Source organism: Microcaecilia unicolor, chromosome 2 (assembly GCF_901765095.1).
Source record: "Microcaecilia unicolor chromosome 2, aMicUni1.1, whole genome shotgun sequence".
In the NCBI taxonomy this organism is placed as follows: domain Eukaryota; kingdom Metazoa; phylum Chordata; class Amphibia; order Gymnophiona; family Siphonopidae; genus Microcaecilia; species Microcaecilia unicolor.
In genome coordinates this window covers 129,500,834-129,518,944 of record NC_044032.1, presented here as the reverse complement: position 1 = coordinate 129,518,944, position 18,111 = coordinate 129,500,834, and the positions used below count along the sequence as shown (strand labels likewise).

The window sequence follows — 18,111 nt, the reverse complement described above, 5'->3', positions numbered from 1 at the left end:
AAGCCCGCTGCACAAGCGTCAGGCACGTCCTGGCCACATAGGAGCCGCAAAATGAGGCCTGCAAACTTAAAGCAGCCGCCTCGAAGGACGACTTGAAAGCCGCCTCCAATTTCCTGTCTTGGGCGTCCTTTAGGGCCGTGCCACCTTCCACCGGCAACGCCGTTTTCTTAGTCACTGCAGTGATTACAGAATCCATGGTAGGCCCAAGAAAGGCCTCCCGTTCACCTTCAGGCAGAGGATAGAGGTGGGACATAGCCCTAGCCACTTTAAGGCTCGCTTCTGGGAAATCCCATTGAGCCGAAATCAAGATGTGCATGGCTTCATGCACATGGAAGGTTCTAGGCGGGCGCTTCGTCCCCAGCATAATGGCAGAGCCAACAGAGGCTGAGGGAGAGACGTCCTCCGGAGAGGAAATCTTCAAAATGCTCATGGCCTGCACTAACAGGTTGGGCAAATCCTCTGAGCGAAAGATCCGTGCTGCAGAGGGGTCATCTGCTCCATCTGAGCGGGAATCCGTCTCCACCCAGGAATCCCCAAAGGACCATTGGGAGAACTCAGATACGCTGCCCTCATCTACATCAGAGGAGACAGAGTCCTCTAGGGCCTGGAAGTCCACCCGAGGGCGTTTGCTTCCGGAGGCCTCAACCCCTTGATCAGAGGGGGGAGCCGGGGCAGCATTTAGCATAAGAAAAGCCTGATGCAGCAGCAAAATGAACTCAGGGGAGAAACCCCCTAGACTGTGCACTTCTGCCGCCTGGGCCACGGCCCTAGACGCACCCTCAACCGGCGCTCGCAAGAGCGGGGGAGAAACATGCTGCGCATCCAAAATGGCGTCTGGCGCAAAACTCCGAGGAGCCGCGCGGGAAGATCGGCGCTTAACTTTCGCCGCTTTCTTGCCGTCGCCCGAATCAAGGGCGACCATAGCATTAACGTCTCCCACCTCGAGGGCGGCCCAAGAAGAAGCCGTCCGAGCAGAGTGGCCGGTCAAAATGGGGGGGGGGGGGGCGAGCAGTGGGGGATGGGCGCTTATGGCAGGAAAAACCGCCGCACAGGAGGAAGAACCGGGACACTGACCAGACTCCAAACTGACGCCCAAAAAAGGCGAGTCAGGCTTTGAAAACCCCTGCATCCCCGCTAGACGCACACAGGCGGTCCGGGGAGCGAATCTTCGCGCCCTCGCCCTCCAACACCATAAGCCACGTGGAGACCGAACGGGGAACCCTCTGCTCGCTATAAAAGGTAAAATTACCTGCTTCTCGCTTCGAGCTGTAACGAACTGGTGTCCCAGTGAGCAGCTGCAATAAACGCTGATATAAGCATTGAAATAAACGCCCTTAAAGAACGTTCAAAATTTTTTTTTTTTTTTTTAACGGAGCCAGTGGGAGGGGGGAGAAAAGGAGGGACCTGGCACCACCAGGTTTGCACTTGCTCAAGAAGAGCCCTCAACCCCAGGTACTCAACAAAACCTAAGAATTAGGCTTGGAGACCTAGCCAGAGCTGCTGCTGTGTGTGACCACCACCTGCTGAGATAGAGAACATACTGAGGAGTTTCCGGCAGCACATGACCACATATAGGGAGGCAAAAGGATTGCTCTTTATCTCCACCTGCTGGTAGATGGACACAACCCACCAGTCTATGGATTGATCGGCATGATGATATGGAAAAGCCCATTGCTCTAACCAGCATTCCACTCCTCTCCTTATGTGGGGCTTTCTGAAATCTTACATAGAGGCAGTATAGGTAGGAGAGAGGCAGCAGGTTCCTGTGACATCTTATTAATTAAAAAAGCCACTGGTTGAGATGGTTCATAAAATACAAGTATATATCTTATAGATAAACATTTAGGGGGTTATTTACAAATTGTTACCATGAATTATTGGCTACAGGGCCCATTTTATTTTTATGGGCCCTGCAACTGATATTGAATGCTAACCATTTGTAAATGACCCCCTTCAGGGAATGAGAATGAGAAACAAGCCTTTGTAAATCAGGACTTAATGAGACACCTGGAAAATTAAGCTAGGTCTTCATGACAAAAGTTGACTGTTTCTTCTGTATGATTCTGGCCACATCCAGAAGTACTCTAAACTTGCAGTTAAGAAATGGAGTATAAGCCGCCCCTTCTCCCAAGTAGAAATGCCTTTTAATTTCAACCTTCTGTAGCCTTTCTTCTGCTGCACCTGTTGGCATCTTGGGCACTATGAGAGGGAAAACTCCTCCAGTCAACAATCTGATGTAATAGGATCATGCTGTGGTGGACTCTGGGGACATATTCTTGCTAGATTAACTGGGGCACTGCTGCATGTCCAGCAGCTGTCCAGGCTCATTCTGTTTCAAGGCTGTAAAATGGATTTTGTAATATTTAAGAATGAATTACATATGCTAGAGAAGATTACAGATACCTTTTGGTTTGGATTTTTATTTTAAAATATGTTAATTTTCAAATATAACCATACAAATGGGCACCTGCTACATTGTAAACTTACAACCAGAGAAACAAACAAGTGAAAAAAAATCATACTGCAAAATACATACCAAGCCAAATATATGTATAATGAATGTAGTAGGAGCTGAATCGAAACTCTGTCTGAAGTCTTAGCAGCATGTCTTCTCCAACTGCAGATCTGAATAAGTAATCTCAAATAGCAAACACACTTACATTCATACACCATTCTTCAGATTCAAACATGCACCTTAAACACATCCACACCCCACTCTTGCATCCCCAATCCCACCCCCACACCTACCTATATGATTAGAAAGCTAAACAAAACCCACACACCTTCCGCATTCATGTAAATCTATTGTGTCAAAAGGGGTCCCCCCCCCCCCCAACCTTGGCACATGGGTGTATTTAGAGTAGCAAATGCAACCAAGAGTTGGAAGGAAAGAGTATGTGTAATGTAAGGGGACTACAGTGATTCTCGTTGGAATCCCAAAGTCTCAGTCTAACAGAAGGAAATCTGCCTAAGTCAAAGCGTACTACTGTAGAAAACGCTCCCATAGTTGTTTATAATGCAGACATTCCATTTTTTACTTCTTCTATTGGGTGCAAAGTTCAAAAGAAGCCATTTCATTCATACATGACATCCATCCTGAAATAGAGATTCCCCCTCCGACATCCAAAATTGCAGTATGACTTCTTTTGACTAGCAGAATCACCAAATAAATAAATGGTTTGGATTCTGATGGCAGTAGATGTTAAGAGAATTGTGCAAAACTAGTTCCAAACCAGTATGAGGAGTTTTTGAAGCACATGGCTAAAAGACTATTGGTTTGTTTTCTTAGAATGGTAATCTGACAAAACGATTGTTATTTTTGATTATATAGATTCTCTAGAGTCAAGTAGGGGAGATGCAGGCATGCTTGCTGATGAAGTCTCTCTGACTGATCCTTGCTTGGTGTAGCTCTCCCTGCTGCTTCAGAATTTCTCTCTTCCACTCCTAACAGCAGGTCACAGCTCTCTTCTCACACGGTAGTTTTTTCTATGCAGCCCCCCTCAAACTAAAAAAAAAATCCCACAAAGGAGGGAAGAAGAACCAACTCTTTCAAATCCGTCATCAATTAAACCCACATTGACGAAAGGCAATTGTATCGGAAAAGACACAACTATGGCGCATATAGCTGCAGTGGCTTATGTGGCCCTCAGAAGTTGCTTTCTCCCGGCTGCAGGGCCCTGTCTCAGCACTGCTGAGGGAGGTGAGCAAAATACTTTATTGCAGCACAAGCTCTTCCTACCCTCCTGGATACAGGTCCCATACTGGTAGTGGAGAGCATGGCAAACAAAATTTGGACCAATTCACAACCCTCGCCCCTCCTCACTCAGCAACCAGAGTCATAACTCTTCAGGAAACGCACAGTCCACATGGTGCACACAGGATCTTCACAGAGGCTGCTCAAACAAAGACCAGCAAAGCAAAAAGTAGTAATGCCATGAAACCTAGGAATCTTCACGATATTGACCCTTCATCTCTATCCTCCCATGTTTCAAACCTCCTCTCTACTGTGGCACCATCCACGTCTGTCAACGAGGCTGTTTCTTCTTACAACAATACTCTATCCTCTGCCTTAGACACTCTTGCACCTTTGATGACCCACCCTATAAGGCGTACAAAACCCCAGCCTTGGCTGACTTCTAATATCCGCTATCTACGTTCCTGTACCCGCTCCACCGAACGCCTCTGGCGGAAATCTCGGGCCCTTGCTGATTTCTTACACTTTAAGTTCATGCTGACCTCCTTCCAAGCTGCTCTTTTACACGCCAAACAGGATTATTATATCCAACTGACCAACTCTCTTGGCTCAAACCCTCGACTTCTCTTCACCACATTGAACTCTCTCCTCAAGGTGCCCCCTCCCCCAACTCCCCCTTCATTATCTCCTCAGACCCTTGCTGAATTCTTTCACGACAAGGTTCAAAAGATAAACCTTATATTCTCTACCTCGCCACCTCTCCCCCCACTAGTCCGGTCCGCTCTCTCTCCTCCCCCTCATTCCCTTTCCTCCTTTCCTGAAGTTACTATTGAGGAAACTACACTTCTCCTTTCTTCCTCAAAATGTACCACCTGTTCCTCTGATCCCATTCCCACCCACCTTCTTAATGCCATCTCTCCTGCTCTTATTCCTTTTATCTGTCACATTCTCAACCTCTCACTTTCCACTGCGACTGTCCCTGCTGCCTTTAAACATGCTGTGGTCACACCTCTCCTTAAGAAGCCTTCACTCGACCCTACTTGTCCCTCCAATTACCGACCCATCTCCCTCCTTCCCTTTCTCTCCAAATAACTTGAGCGTCCTGTTCACTGCCGCTGCCTTGATTTTCTTTCCTCACATGCTATTCTTGAACCACTACAATCTGGTTTTCGCCCTCTCCACTCAACCGCAACTGCGCTTACTAAAGTCTCCAATGACCTATTACTGGCTAAATCCAGAGGTCTCTATTCCATCCTCATTCTTCTTGATCGTTCCGCTGCTTTTGACACTGTCGATCACAGCATACTCCTTGATACCCTGTCCTCACTTGGATTCCAGGGATCTGTCCTGTCCTGGTTCTCTTCCTACCTCTCCCTCCGCACCTTCAGTGTTCACTCTGGTGGATCCTCTTCTACTTCTGTTCCTCTGCCTGTCGGCGTACCTCAGGGTTCTGTTCTTGGTCCCCTCCTCTTTTTTATCTACACTTCTTCCCTTGGTTCATTAATCTCATCCCATGGCTTTTCCTACCATCTCTATGCTGATGACTCCCAAATCTACCTTTCTACCCCTGATATCTCACCTTGCATCCAAACCAACGTTTTAGCATGCTTGTCTGACATTGCTGTCTGGATGTCTCAACACCACCTGAAATTAAACATGACCAAAACCAAGCTTCTCATTTTTCCCCCAAACCCACCTCCCCACTCCTCCCGTTTTCTATTTCTGTTGATGGCTCTCTCATTCTCCCTGTCTCCTCAGCTCGAAACCTTGGGGTCATCTTTGACTCTTCTTTCTCCTTCTCTGATTATATCCAGCAGATCGCCAAGACCTGTCGTTTCTTTCTTTACAACATCCGTAAAATCCGCCCCTTTCTTTCCGAGCACTCTACCAAAACCCTCATCCACACCCTTGTCACCTCTCGTTTAGACTACTGCAATCTGCTTCTTGCTGGCCTCCCACTTAGTCACCTCTCCCCTCTCCAATCGGTTCAAAACTCTGCTGGCCGTCTCGTCTTCCGCCAGGGTCGCTTTACTCATACTACCCCTCTCCTCAAGTCGCTTCACTGGCTCCCTATCCGTTTTCGTATCCTGTTCAAACTTCTTCTACTAACCTATAAATGTACTCACTCTGCTGCTCCCCAGTATCTCTCCACACTCGTCCTTCCCTACACCCCTTCCCGTGCACTCCGCTCCATGGATAAATCCTTCTTATCTGTTCCCTTCTTCACTACTGCCAACTCCAGACTTCACGCCTTCTGTCTCGCTGCACCCTATGCCTGGAATAAACTTCCTGAGCCCCTACGTCTTGCCCCATCCTTGGCCACCTTTAAATGTAGACTGAAAGCCCACCTCTTTAACATTGCTTTTGACTTGTAACCACTCGCCTCCACCTACCCTCCTCTCCTCCTTCCTGTACACATTAATTGATTTGATTTGCTTACTTTATTTTTTGTCTATTAGATTGTAAGCTCTTTGAGCAGGGACTGTTTCTTCTATGTTTGTGCAGCACTGCGTACGCCTTGTAGCGCTATAGAAATGCTAAATAGTAGTAGTAGTAGTAGAAACCTCTCGCCCCTGCTCATAATCTTCCTAACCACGGTCACAAGCCCACAGACCACATAGAGGTAAGTCCGTTTAAAAAAAACCCCCAAAAAATCTAAAGCCACAAAATCACTCCAGGGAAGCAAGCACCTCCCCCCACCCCCCGAATCACACCACAGGATGGGGCTCCTCCTATGCCTTTTCTCACCCCTAAGATGCACTACTGCTAGAACAAGCTGTGTCTTTTCTCTATCGCCTGCCTAGGTTTATGCAGAGAAGCGTCTCTCTACTCCACAGACAACCTAGAGCTGTCTCGTACTATGTGCTGTCTCAAGACCCCTCAGGGGTCCACACAGCTCCCAATGCCCCGATATACCATACATCCAGAATTGACCCCTGCCATTGTCCATAGGCCCAGCCCGTACTATTAGCATTCCACACACTGGAACAGGGGCCCCATCCGTAGCATCTTCCCAAGCATTCCTAGATCAGGCCCACCAAGCTGTACCTCATTGGAAGCCCTGATTTTCGGTGTACGCCTCCTGAACATCACCAAGAATCTATACACTTGGTGCTTCAGTAAATAGGGTTAGAACAAGAAGAGGACATAGGCTTAGGATCACAAGAAGATCCCACACTGGCAGTGGCCCCTCCACTACCTATCAACGACACTGTGCCTGCACAGAAGTTTATGCCTACCCTTGCTTTCTGCAGAAGATCTCTAAACTGCTGATTCTCTATTCCAACCCACAGTCAGGGAACAAACGGGATTTACTAACCATCCTCAAATCCTTTTTTGTGTACACACCAAGGGGATCCTTGCCCTTCTGGTCCACCAAATCTTACAGGATGTCCAGCTCACTGATCCGTAGACATCCTTCACTCACTTCTAGGTGTCTCAAGCACAACTACAAAATTCAAAAAGCACCAAGTCATGATTTTCCTCAATTCGCATCACTCCATGGTCTCCAGTTCTGCAATTAAGAAGACTACATTTTCAAAGATGAAGTTCAACTTCCCTCCAGGAAAGGATCCCAGACTCCTGAACTCCATAGGGAAAAAGATATACTAGGAAGCCATGCTTGAATTGAAAATAAAGATCCACCAACTGCAAATCCTCCCTTACCAACATTCTATTCTACAGAAGCTGACTGCATGGAGACTATCGTCCAACTTCAGATTGTGCTTCAGGAGGCTACTTATCTCATCCATTCCATCTAAGATGCCTACAATTCCTCATCAAGAATTGCTGTGCTTGCCATAGGTGGATGTCATCTGGCATGGCTCAAAACCTTTGACCACAGGGAGGATTTGTACGACCGTCTAGCCAATACTTCCTGCCTAGGTAATGGCTTCTTCAGGGACAAGGTTAAGGACACGCTGTCATAAATCAAGGACAATTATTCCACGATTCAAGAGCTGTCTACTCATCCTCAGGAACAGAATATTCAATATAGGAAATTCTTGACCACAACTTCTGTAGACCTTTATTATTTTTTCCATCATTCTACCCAATAAGACACTTTGCATCCTACAATTAGACCAGCCACATAAACATCAAAATTATCAGCCTTACTCTCTGAAGCAGAGCTCTAGAGAACATAAGCAAAACTACAGCTCATAGCTTCCCACTCTCAAAATAAACTTTTGCTTTTGACACATTAGTAGTGGGAGGGAGGCACAGCCACTTTGTTCCAGTCTGGCAAGCGATAACCTTTGGACAGTGGGTTCTAAGCATCATTGCTATAGGTTACCATTTGAACTTGGCAAACCACCTACATGCTACCACTCTCCACCATCCTCATAAACCCCCTTCCAGAATATTCCCATCCTGGCTACAGAATTCCACACCATGTTTCACAACAATGCGTTGTAGGAAGTACTCTTCCAACAACAGGGAACTGGGTTCTACTCTAACTTAATCCTCATCCCCAAGAAGACAGAGGGCCTCAGACCCATACTCAACCTCAGGTCCCTCAACATATACCTAACAAAAAAAAAAAAAAGAAGCTCAGAATGACCACTTGTGCCAGATTCCTTCCATTTCTCAGTACTGATGACTGGCTAGCCTTCCTCGACCTCAAGGACGCTTACAACCACATCCCCATCCATCCCAACTAAAATCAGACCAATTAAAAGTCTAAATAAAGAGGAGAAATGAAGGAGCTTCCTTAGAACAACACAGAAGGTTTCTTAGATTCAGACTCGTGAACCACCATTACAAGTACAAGGTGTTGCCATTTGGCCTTTTGGCTGTGCCTAGGATGTACACCAAGTGCCTTAGAGTACTAGCTGCACATCGTAGAAAACAGGACCATTTCCTATACCCATACCTAGATGACTGGCTCCTATCGGCACTCTCCAAAGATTGCCTTCATCAGACCATACAAGCCATTTTACATGCCCTGCATGTGTTGGACTCCCTTGTCTACTACACCAAATCCAACCTCACACCAGCATAGCTACTGATGTTCATAGGAGCATATATGGACACCAAGTCGGCGGCAACATTACTTCCAGACAACAGATGGAAGCCATCTTGCACTGGTGCTACAGTATTTCTACCTTCAGCACATATTTTTCTCAAGCTCTTGAGCTACATGGCAGTTATATTATTCCTGGTTCCCTACGCCAGACATGCAGTCATTGCAATGGCACTTAAAAGGTCAATGAAACAAGAAAATGCAATCTGTCAACCTTCTAGTCCCTGTCTCTTCAGCACTCAAGTAATCTGTTTAGTGGTGGCGCCATTCCCCGGCAATAAGTGAGGAACATCCTTTCAAGTCTCCACTTCCACAAATTGTAATTACCACCAATGCTTCACCAGTTAGCCAGTGTGTCCACCTGTAGCACAATAAAACTGCCAAAGTATGCATTTCTCTGCAGTTCGTTACGTGTTAGCACATGTTAGCAACTCTAGCTGCTAGTGGGCACCTGAAGTAACAGAAGATGAGGTGGCTTGCTCATTGCCACAAGGAATGTTAGTGGGAGAGGTAGGATTTGAGCCCTGGTTTCTCTAGTTCTCAGCTCTTTGCTGTAACCACTAGGGCACTAGATCAGAATTCTGGTTGTGTCTAACTTCAGCTCTAAGCAATACATTTAAGGAAAATGATTTGTAGAACTGAGGGCATTTGCCTGCAGCCAGGGTGTGCATCAGTGATGCCTTCCGTAGCATGTGATATTGTCTCTTTGCAAGTCCTAAATACTGGCAAGGACAAGAAGGAATATCTGGAATCTACCTATGAGTTTGAACTGAAACTGTGCATAATATGAATTTAAGTGTATTAATATTCTTTGTGAAAATACTTTGTGAGTTTTCAAAGGTAGGATTGTTTTCTATTTGATCTGGTATCTGGACTGTCTTTCAGAGATTGATGGAAGTACCGAAGCTGCCATGACATTGCTTGCAATGAGGGATCCCATGTTTCAATCCAGAATGAACATTCAAGGTCTGGTCTGTGATATAAATCTAATTTGGAAATTTTAGACCCAATTAGATGGAAGGAAATACACAGCTAATCAGGTTTTCCATTAATAGCTCAGTGCCTGTAGCTTGTGAAGTAACTTATAGAAATTTGTCTCTCTTGTGAAACAAAACACTGACTTTGCAGACTGCATATCTATGAGTAGCGTATGCTAAATACCCTTTGAATGAAAGTCTCTTCATGCTGGTTTGGGAAAACTAGCTTCTGATCTGTTTTCTTTATGTTAAATTTATTTTCTGTTACAATAAGATCCATTTGGTTCTTTGGAGCATCAGTTTTATATCAGAAATGTAGATCAGATGGTGTCTGAGTTGCTGTACCGAAGAAGATACACATCTATTTTTCTAGTCTGACTTGACAAGCTTCTTTTTACATAGTATGTCAAACGCCCACTGACACGAAACACCTAGCACCTGCCTGGGGTCAACCCTGTGGCCACCTGGAGGGTCTGTCCTTAGCACTGCTCAGACCCGCCTGCATCTGGGCATGTGCTCTATACTAGGAGCCTCCTCCCACCGACTGGGTCCCACTTGCCTCTGGGCTAGTCTCCCACTCTCAGGTTATTCCCTGGTGATTTCTAGGACACTGGGACCACACTCTAGGAGTCCCACAACTCCCAGAAAGCACCCACAGACCCAAAAGCACAAACCAGGATTCTTAGTCAGTCCAGGACAGCAGAATCAATAAACTAAAAAAGGTTAATTGTCACAGAATTTGAACAGTGAACAGAAAAAGGTGAAATCAGCAGACAATAAGAGGTAACTGAATGTGGATCGATTATAAAACTATCTAAACATTTGTTTAGTACCTGGGGAGTTCAGGAAATATAGCTGCTCACAGATTATAAAACATAACTGCTCACAGGGTCTCAGTAAAGAGATCTTTCTCTCTCCGCTCCCTGGCTAAGACTGGGGAAAATCCAGTACCTTTAGGCTAGATTTGAAATAAGGGCCAGTCAGAGCCCAGGGCATCAATTTTTGAAAGTAGCTACCCAGTGGTACCTCAGATGTCTTTTCCATAAGCTGAAACTGGAGAAGAGAGAGTCTTTTTCTGCAACAGCTTTAAATCTCAAAACAAGCGCCATCTGCTGGCCAATAAGAAGAAATACACTTTATGAAATAATACAGTTTTCAGGCTTGGAAACCCACTGTTTTGTCACACCCACAATATCTGCTTCTCAGTGTGCTTCTCCAATTGTAGCCTGGAAGGGAAAGGGAGAACATTTAGGGAATTCTGGAGAGTAACATGATATGGATGCCAGGAGAAACAGTGTGGTAAATCATATGCCTGTGTTGTTGTGATTCTTTTGTTTGTGGTCATGGTAACTCTGTCAAAAACTGAGAAGTAGTACCACATATTTAAATTGTTTTTGTTTTCACAATTAAAATTATCAGCTGGTTTATTTGAACAGTGTAGTGGGAATTGATTACAGTTATAGAAAAGATGGGTATCAGAGTATAAGAAATAGATAAACATATTTGTTTATATGTTCTTGGACATAAGAACTCTGAACTTTTTATCTGTTGAGCTTTTTGCAGGATTTTATATAATAGATAATAGCCTTGAATTGTCTGTGGGGTCATCAAGTCGTATTAAGAAACAGGTACCAAGGATGAAGAAGAAACTTTTTGTGCGTGTGTGTGTGCTTACGTGTGCAAGAACTAGCTAAAGCAAACCATAAATTGGTTGCCATCAATTGAATATAGAAAAAATCATTGATTATAAAGTCACTTCTGCTGAAAATAAATTTACAGATATTTTGGCCTCTTGTCAGCTCCCAGGATCTTTAGAAAATGTCTTACAGTGTTTGCAGTGTCACTATGCAAACTGGGAATGCACGCATTTCCCCTAGCTGGTAAAGAGCACATCACAAAAAGGAACCCAGGTATCTATATCCAGAACAGGATTCGATATCAGATACCCCAAATCCTATTTGTTGCCTGTACAAAGATTGTAATTCATAAGAGCCCTGTTATATATGGTTCAGGCCTAGGCCTTCCTCCCAAAGCAGCATATAGACACTTTAGTTCAGGTTGCACTCCAGGTTCACCGAAGCCAACAGGTTACAGTTCGGCAGATTCCTAGGACACGTGGCCTCTATCATCCATGTGACACCCATGGCATGTCTCTATTTGAGACTGACCTAGTAGACTTTAGCTTCCCAATGGTCACAGACCACGGGGATCCAAGGGGATGTCATCACTATTTTTAATACTGCAGCAATGTATTTCTGTCAGTTAATTTCTTAAATACTTTAGTGTGAAAACAGTCCTTATCCTGATCTACATCAAGAAAATGAATACTTATTGAAGAACCTTGTTGAGTGAACTGTATATGTGGATCACAGGAATTTAACCATCTGACAAATTGTGTTAACTCTTCCATAGTTTCCTTGCATAATAAAAAATACGTTGTCAATATACCTATGCCAGCTGTACATTTTCTCATCTAAAGGAGAATTGTACACCTATTCTCTCTCAAATTTTGACATATACAGGTTACCTACAGAAGGGGCAAAAGTAGCCCCCACAGCCACTCCTGTTTTTATCCAATTATAGGTGAACCTCAAATAGAAAAAAAAAACTTTTTTCATGGCTCTTCTAGCTAGCCCCACTAAAAATTAATTGAGGATCATATGTGGTCTCATTTTGGCCTCTAAAATTTCTTCTATAACCCAATGCTTCAGTCTGTGGGAGGGATGTGTATAAAGAAGCAACATCTAACGTTTCCATTTGAAAAGGAAGCTCATCGGTATTTATTTCAGATAGAATATTTTTTTTAATGAGTGGCATCTTTAATATAGGATGGACATTTTTGCACCTCAGTTTTCAAAAAAATGATTCAAGAAAAACCTCATGTTGCTCTAACAGTGATTTTTCTAGAGTTCATGATTGCTCTCCCTGGAGAATTATGTAATTGTTTGTGAATTTTAGGTAACATATATAAGTACATAAGCACTGCCATGCTGGGAAAAGACCAAAGGTCCATCAAGCCCTGCACTCCGTCTCCGACAGCGGCCAATCCAGGCCCCAAGAACCTGGCAAAACCCCCAAATTTAATAACGATCAATGGACTTTTCCTTCAGGAATCTGTCCAGACCCCCTTTAAACTCAGCAAGGCCAGCTGCCATCACTACCTTCTCTGGCAATGAGTTCCATAGTCTAACCACGCGCTGAGTAAAGAAAATCTTTCTCCAATTTGTTTTAAACCTACCACATTCTAATTTCATCTTGTGTCCCCTGGTTCTATTATTGTTAGAAAGCGTAAACAAACGCTTCACATCTGTCCGCTCTACCCCACTCATTATTTTGTACACCTCTATCATATCACCCCTCAGCTGCCTTTTCTCCAGGCTAAAGAGTCCTAGCCTTCTTAACCTCTCCTAATAAGGTAGTCGTCCCATCCCTTTTATCATTTTCGTCGCCCTTCTCTGCACCTTCTCCAATTCCTTAATATCTTTTTTGAGATGAGGCAACCAGAACTGAACACAACACTCCAGGTGCGGTCGCACCATGGAGCGATATAATGGCATTATAACATCCTCATGCTTGTTTTCCATCCCTTTTCTAATAATACTCAACATTCTGTTCGCCTTCTTAGCTGCCGCAGCACATTGAGCGGAAGATTTCAATGTTCTATCCACGATGACTCCCAGATCTCTTTCTCGGTCCGTAACTCCTAAAGCGGAACCTTGCATGACATAGACGTAATTTGGGTTCCTCCTTCCCACGTGCATCACTTTGCACTTGTCAACATTGAACTTCATCTGCCATTTCAGGAAATCTTGACTGCCCCAACTTGACATTTCGTCCTTTAGATTGTAAGCTCCTTCGAGCAGGGACTGTCCTTCTTTGTTAAATTGTACAGCGCTGCGTAACCCTAGTAGCGCTCTAGAAATGTTAAGTAGTAGTATTTGGATGCCCAATCCCCCAGTCTCACGAGGTCCTCTTGTAATCTTTCACACTCCTCCCGCGACGAGACGACCCTTGATAACTTTGTGTCATCTGCGAATTTAATTACCTCACTAGTTACTCCCATCTCAAGGTCATTTATAAATATGTTAAAAAGCAGCGGTCCCAGCACAGACCCCTGAGGGACCCCACTAACTACCCTTCTCCATCGAGAATAATGACCATTCAACCCTACTCTCTGCTTCCTATCTTTTAACCAGCTCTTAATCCATAATAATACACTGCCTCCGATCCCATGACTCTCCAGTTTCCTTTGGAGTCTTTCATGAGGCACTTTGTCAAACGCCTTCTGAAAATCTAGATAGATAATATCAACAGGCTCCCCTTTGTCCACATGTTTGTTCACCCCCTGGAAAAAATGCAGTAGATTTGTGAGGCAAGACTTCCCTTCACTAAATCCGTGCTGACTTTGTCTCAGTAGCCCATGCTTTTGTATGTGCTCTGTAATTTTATTCTTAATAATAGCCTCTCACCAATAAGTATAGCACAAATAGAGAGGGTAATACAGTATACACAGAAAGTATACAAACAAAAAAAGCAACACTGGGCCTTCAAGACTGGTGCAATTAAAATTCTTTATTGATGACCCGACACGGGCTGTGTTTCGGCGCAGAACAGCGCCTGCTTCAGGGGTCTGAGCCAGATTTACACTGTGAATGTAGAGGAGAGGGCTATATTATCCGGTATCAAATCACTGAGCTGATCCCCAAACTGAAGTCATCCAATTCTATCCAAAAATGGGATAATAAATGAAATTCCATGGCCAGACCGCAGGTTTTCAAGGAAGCTCTTAATAGTGATTACTTCTCCACTTTACCATATAGCTGCAGAAGTGAAATAAAATTAAAATATTCCCGAGATCTTTGTGCTGTGGGAAAAGAAAGATGGAAGTAAAAAGTATTAGGAGGGTAAAACCGCCTGCCTTTCAGTGTCCCTCAATTTCTCTTTCTCAATCACATCAGATTGATGACTTCAGTTTGGGGACCAGCTCAGTGATTTGATACCGGAACATATAGCCATCTCCTCTACGTCCACAGTGTAAATCTGGCTCAGACCCCTGAAGCAGGCGCTGTTCTGCGCTGAAACATGGCCCATGTCGGGTCATCAATAAAGAATTTTAATTGTCCCAGTCTTGAAGGCCCAGTGTTGCTTTTTTTGTTTGTAATAATAGCCTCCACCATTTTTCCTGGCACCGACGTCAGACTCACCGGTCTATAATTTCCCGGATCTCCTCTGGAACCCTTTTTAAAAATCGGTGTTACATTGGCCACCCTCCAATCTTCCGGTACCACACCTGATTTTAGGGATAAATTGCATATTACTAACAGTAGCTCCACAAGTTCATTTTTCAGCTCTATTAATACTCTGGGATGAATACCATCCGGTCCCGGTGATTTACTACTTTTTATTTTGCAGAATTGCCCCATTACATCCTCCAAGTTTACAGAGAAATCATTTAGTCTTTCTGACTCGTCCGCGTCAAATACCTTTTCCAGCACCGGTATCCCAGTATCCCGGACAGGGATTAAAGGATTTTTTTTTTTTAATGTTCAGAAAGCTTACATCCTTTGTGATTAAAAATCCATCGTCCAGGCCTTTTTTGGTGACTTTCTTAATTTGTGCTTATAGATGTTTGGTGGGATCTAAGGATAACTGTTGGTCAACATTTATATCAGAAAGGTGTCTGTGTGTCTCATTCATGTATCTATCCTTGTCCTGCAGTACCACAGCTCCACCCTTTATTGGTCTCTTCAATAATGATGAAATTATCTTCTTTTAGGCTTTTAATTGAAAATCTTTCTATTTTTGACAGATTGTCATGGGTCCACTGTTAATTAAGGTGCCATTCGTTGACATCCTTCCAAACTGTTTGCTTGAACATGTTTATCACAGGGTCAAACAGACTTCGGAGAACCCAAGTGGAAGAAGGCTTTATAATGGTTCTGCCATCTCACTCAATTTATCGCTGAAAAACACCTTAATTTAGAACAGTCGAATAAACTTTTCAAAATCAATATGAAATTGGAACTCATCAAAAAACGTTGCAGTAACAAAAGATAAACTTCAAGCTAGTAGTTGCTGTTTTCCTGGGCCCCGATGCTCAGAACTTCAGCACTAAAGGGAACAGCACCCACCCCATACCGTTGGAACAGCACAAAAAGTTAGCTCTCTAATGCTCAATGCTAATGACTTACAAATCATGTGCACACTGGGAGACTGAAAGTAAGGGGGAGGAACACACCTGGCGCATGCGCACAAGAATATTGCAGTAAGTCCAGCTCTTGTGTCCATGCCCTGGCAAACCCGGAAGTGAAGCACACATCAGCGCTGTATTTCTGCACCTTTAAATATAAGCTTTTCACATTGTTTGCCTTGAAAGGTTTATATTTAAGCCCAGAAAAAAGGTGCCAATGTGTGCTTTCACTTTTGGGTTTGCTTGGACTCGCACACGTTTGTTTCTCAATACTGGCGCTTAGAGGCTTGCACAGGCTTCCTTCCACTTCGGAAACAAATCAAAACTGGCAGATTTTAAACAGAAAATCATAAGAAATCCTCTCTTCAATCCCCCCCAACCCCAGCTTAGAGCTGGCAGTAGGTTTCCAGCATTAAGAGCAGGGTTTGTTTGTGCACTTTTCTCTGAGCATTGGGTGGGAATTAGTAAATGACCTCATTAACATCCATTTGACTACATTTAAATGCAGTTTGTGGCTGTCTTTGGCACGCACGTTTCCTACGCTAAATTCTTCTGATCATTCTGCGCATAGTAATGCCAGTGCTCGTCCAGCACTAATCAGCTCAGATGTTGGCGTTAGGTTCTAAGCATCGGGGGCTCTGGAGTCAACTGGTGACAGTTGGTGCACCGCTGAGTGAAAACTTGTTGATAGGTGTGAAGAAACAGTATGTTTTAAGCCTGTAAAATGTATTACATATTTTCCTATTTTAATTATGTCCTGAAGTGTATTTCTCCTATTTGGCCAGCAGGTGGTATTTCTTTGGTATAAAGCTGTTAGAAGTGTATTTCTCCTGTTTGGCCAGCAGGTGGTATTTCTTTGGTATAAAGCTGTTATAGGGAACTGAATGTTCTTTTTCTTTAACACAAGCAGGAAGCAAGCAACAGTATACCTGGCGTATTTCAAACTGGGGCTCTGATTGGCCTAGAGCTTGAAATTACCCAGCAGTTGCTGCTAGTCATTGCTTCAGTTTCAGCCTGGGAGAAGAGAGAGAGAAAGCTCTTTGCTGAAGCCCTGTAAAAAACAGTTATATTTGATAACTGGTGAACAGCTATATATGTCCTGATCTCTCCAGGTACTTTCTAGGAAGTATGCACATATTTAGTTAGTTTTCTAATTGATCCATTTTTCAGTTACTTGTTACTGTTTGCTAATTGCACATTTTTTGTCCATTGTTCCAAGCTCTGAGAATAAACACATTTGTTCGTTCTGTCTGTCTGAACTGATAAAGAATTCTGGTGGTTTGTGTGTTGGTCTGTGAGTGCTTTCTGGGAGCTGTGGGACCACTGGGAGTGTGGCTCCAGTAACCTAGAAATCTCTGGGGATAATCTGAGTGCAGGAGACTTGTCCATAGGCGTTTGTGACCCAGTCAGTGGGAGGTGAATGCTAGTGTAGAGCACAAGCGGCAAGTGCAAGCAGACCTGAGCTGTGCTGGGGTAGACCCTTTAAATGGCTGCAGGGTAACCCCAGGCAGGAGGCTAGGCGTTTCATGACAATAGAGAAGGGGAGGTGCCAAGATGGCAGCAGGTCCTTGCTGCTGAGAGTGTCGAGATTGCTAGCTGGAGCTTTATTCTATTTTCTGTTTCTGCTTTCTGAATATGCCACATTTTAAAAGAAAGGGAGAAGTTAAGGCTGTGTCCTTACTAGACTTCAAGATTCCCCCAAACCAGCAGCAAATCGGTCACTTTGCAGTTGAGCCCTCAAGGTCAGTTGCTGGGATCGGAGGCTCAATATTGGAGAGCGGAGGAGCGTCTTCCTCGGAGCATGAGGCATCTCTGTCTCCCCAAGCTGCAAATGTCCTGCTGTGTCCAGCAGCCAAGTCAGCATTTCCGGGAGGTGCAACACTCTTCAAAGGTTTGGCGTCTGGAGCGCCTAGTGAGGACATGGCACTGAAAGTAGGGCCTCTAGGAGAAACAACATGAGCAGTGATGGTTGTTCCTATGTTGGTGTCTTTAGACCTTATTTAGAAGGCAATTCAAGATTTCAGTGCAATGTTGGGCAAAACTGCTTTGGAGGTAACTTCTTTGGGGATATGTTGTTTAAGGTGCATTAGCGTTTTTAGCGCATCTTTAAAGTTAATACATACATTCCTATGGGCACATTAGCGTTTAACTCGCGTCAACCATTAGAACATGTTAAAAACACTAACGCGCCTGTAGCACGCCTTAGTAAGCACACCCCTTGTTTTCT

General features: G+C 44.2%; 1 protein-coding gene across 5 annotated transcripts in view; it reads left to right on the top strand.

Annotated features, from left to right (window-relative positions):
* The window catches only part of BDP1 (B double prime 1, subunit of RNA polymerase III transcription initiation factor IIIB), a 330,901-nt gene that overhangs the window by 269,278 nt on the left and 43,512 nt on the right, over nucleotides 1–18,111 (top strand). For all 5 annotated transcript variants that reach the window (XM_030193306.1, XM_030193305.1, XM_030193308.1 and 2 more), the window contains one exon: nucleotides 9,603–9,683. In XM_030193306.1, the coding sequence (XP_030049166.1) occupies nucleotides 9,603–9,683 (81 nt within the window). The remainder of the gene's footprint in view (nucleotides 1–9,602; nucleotides 9,684–18,111) is intronic.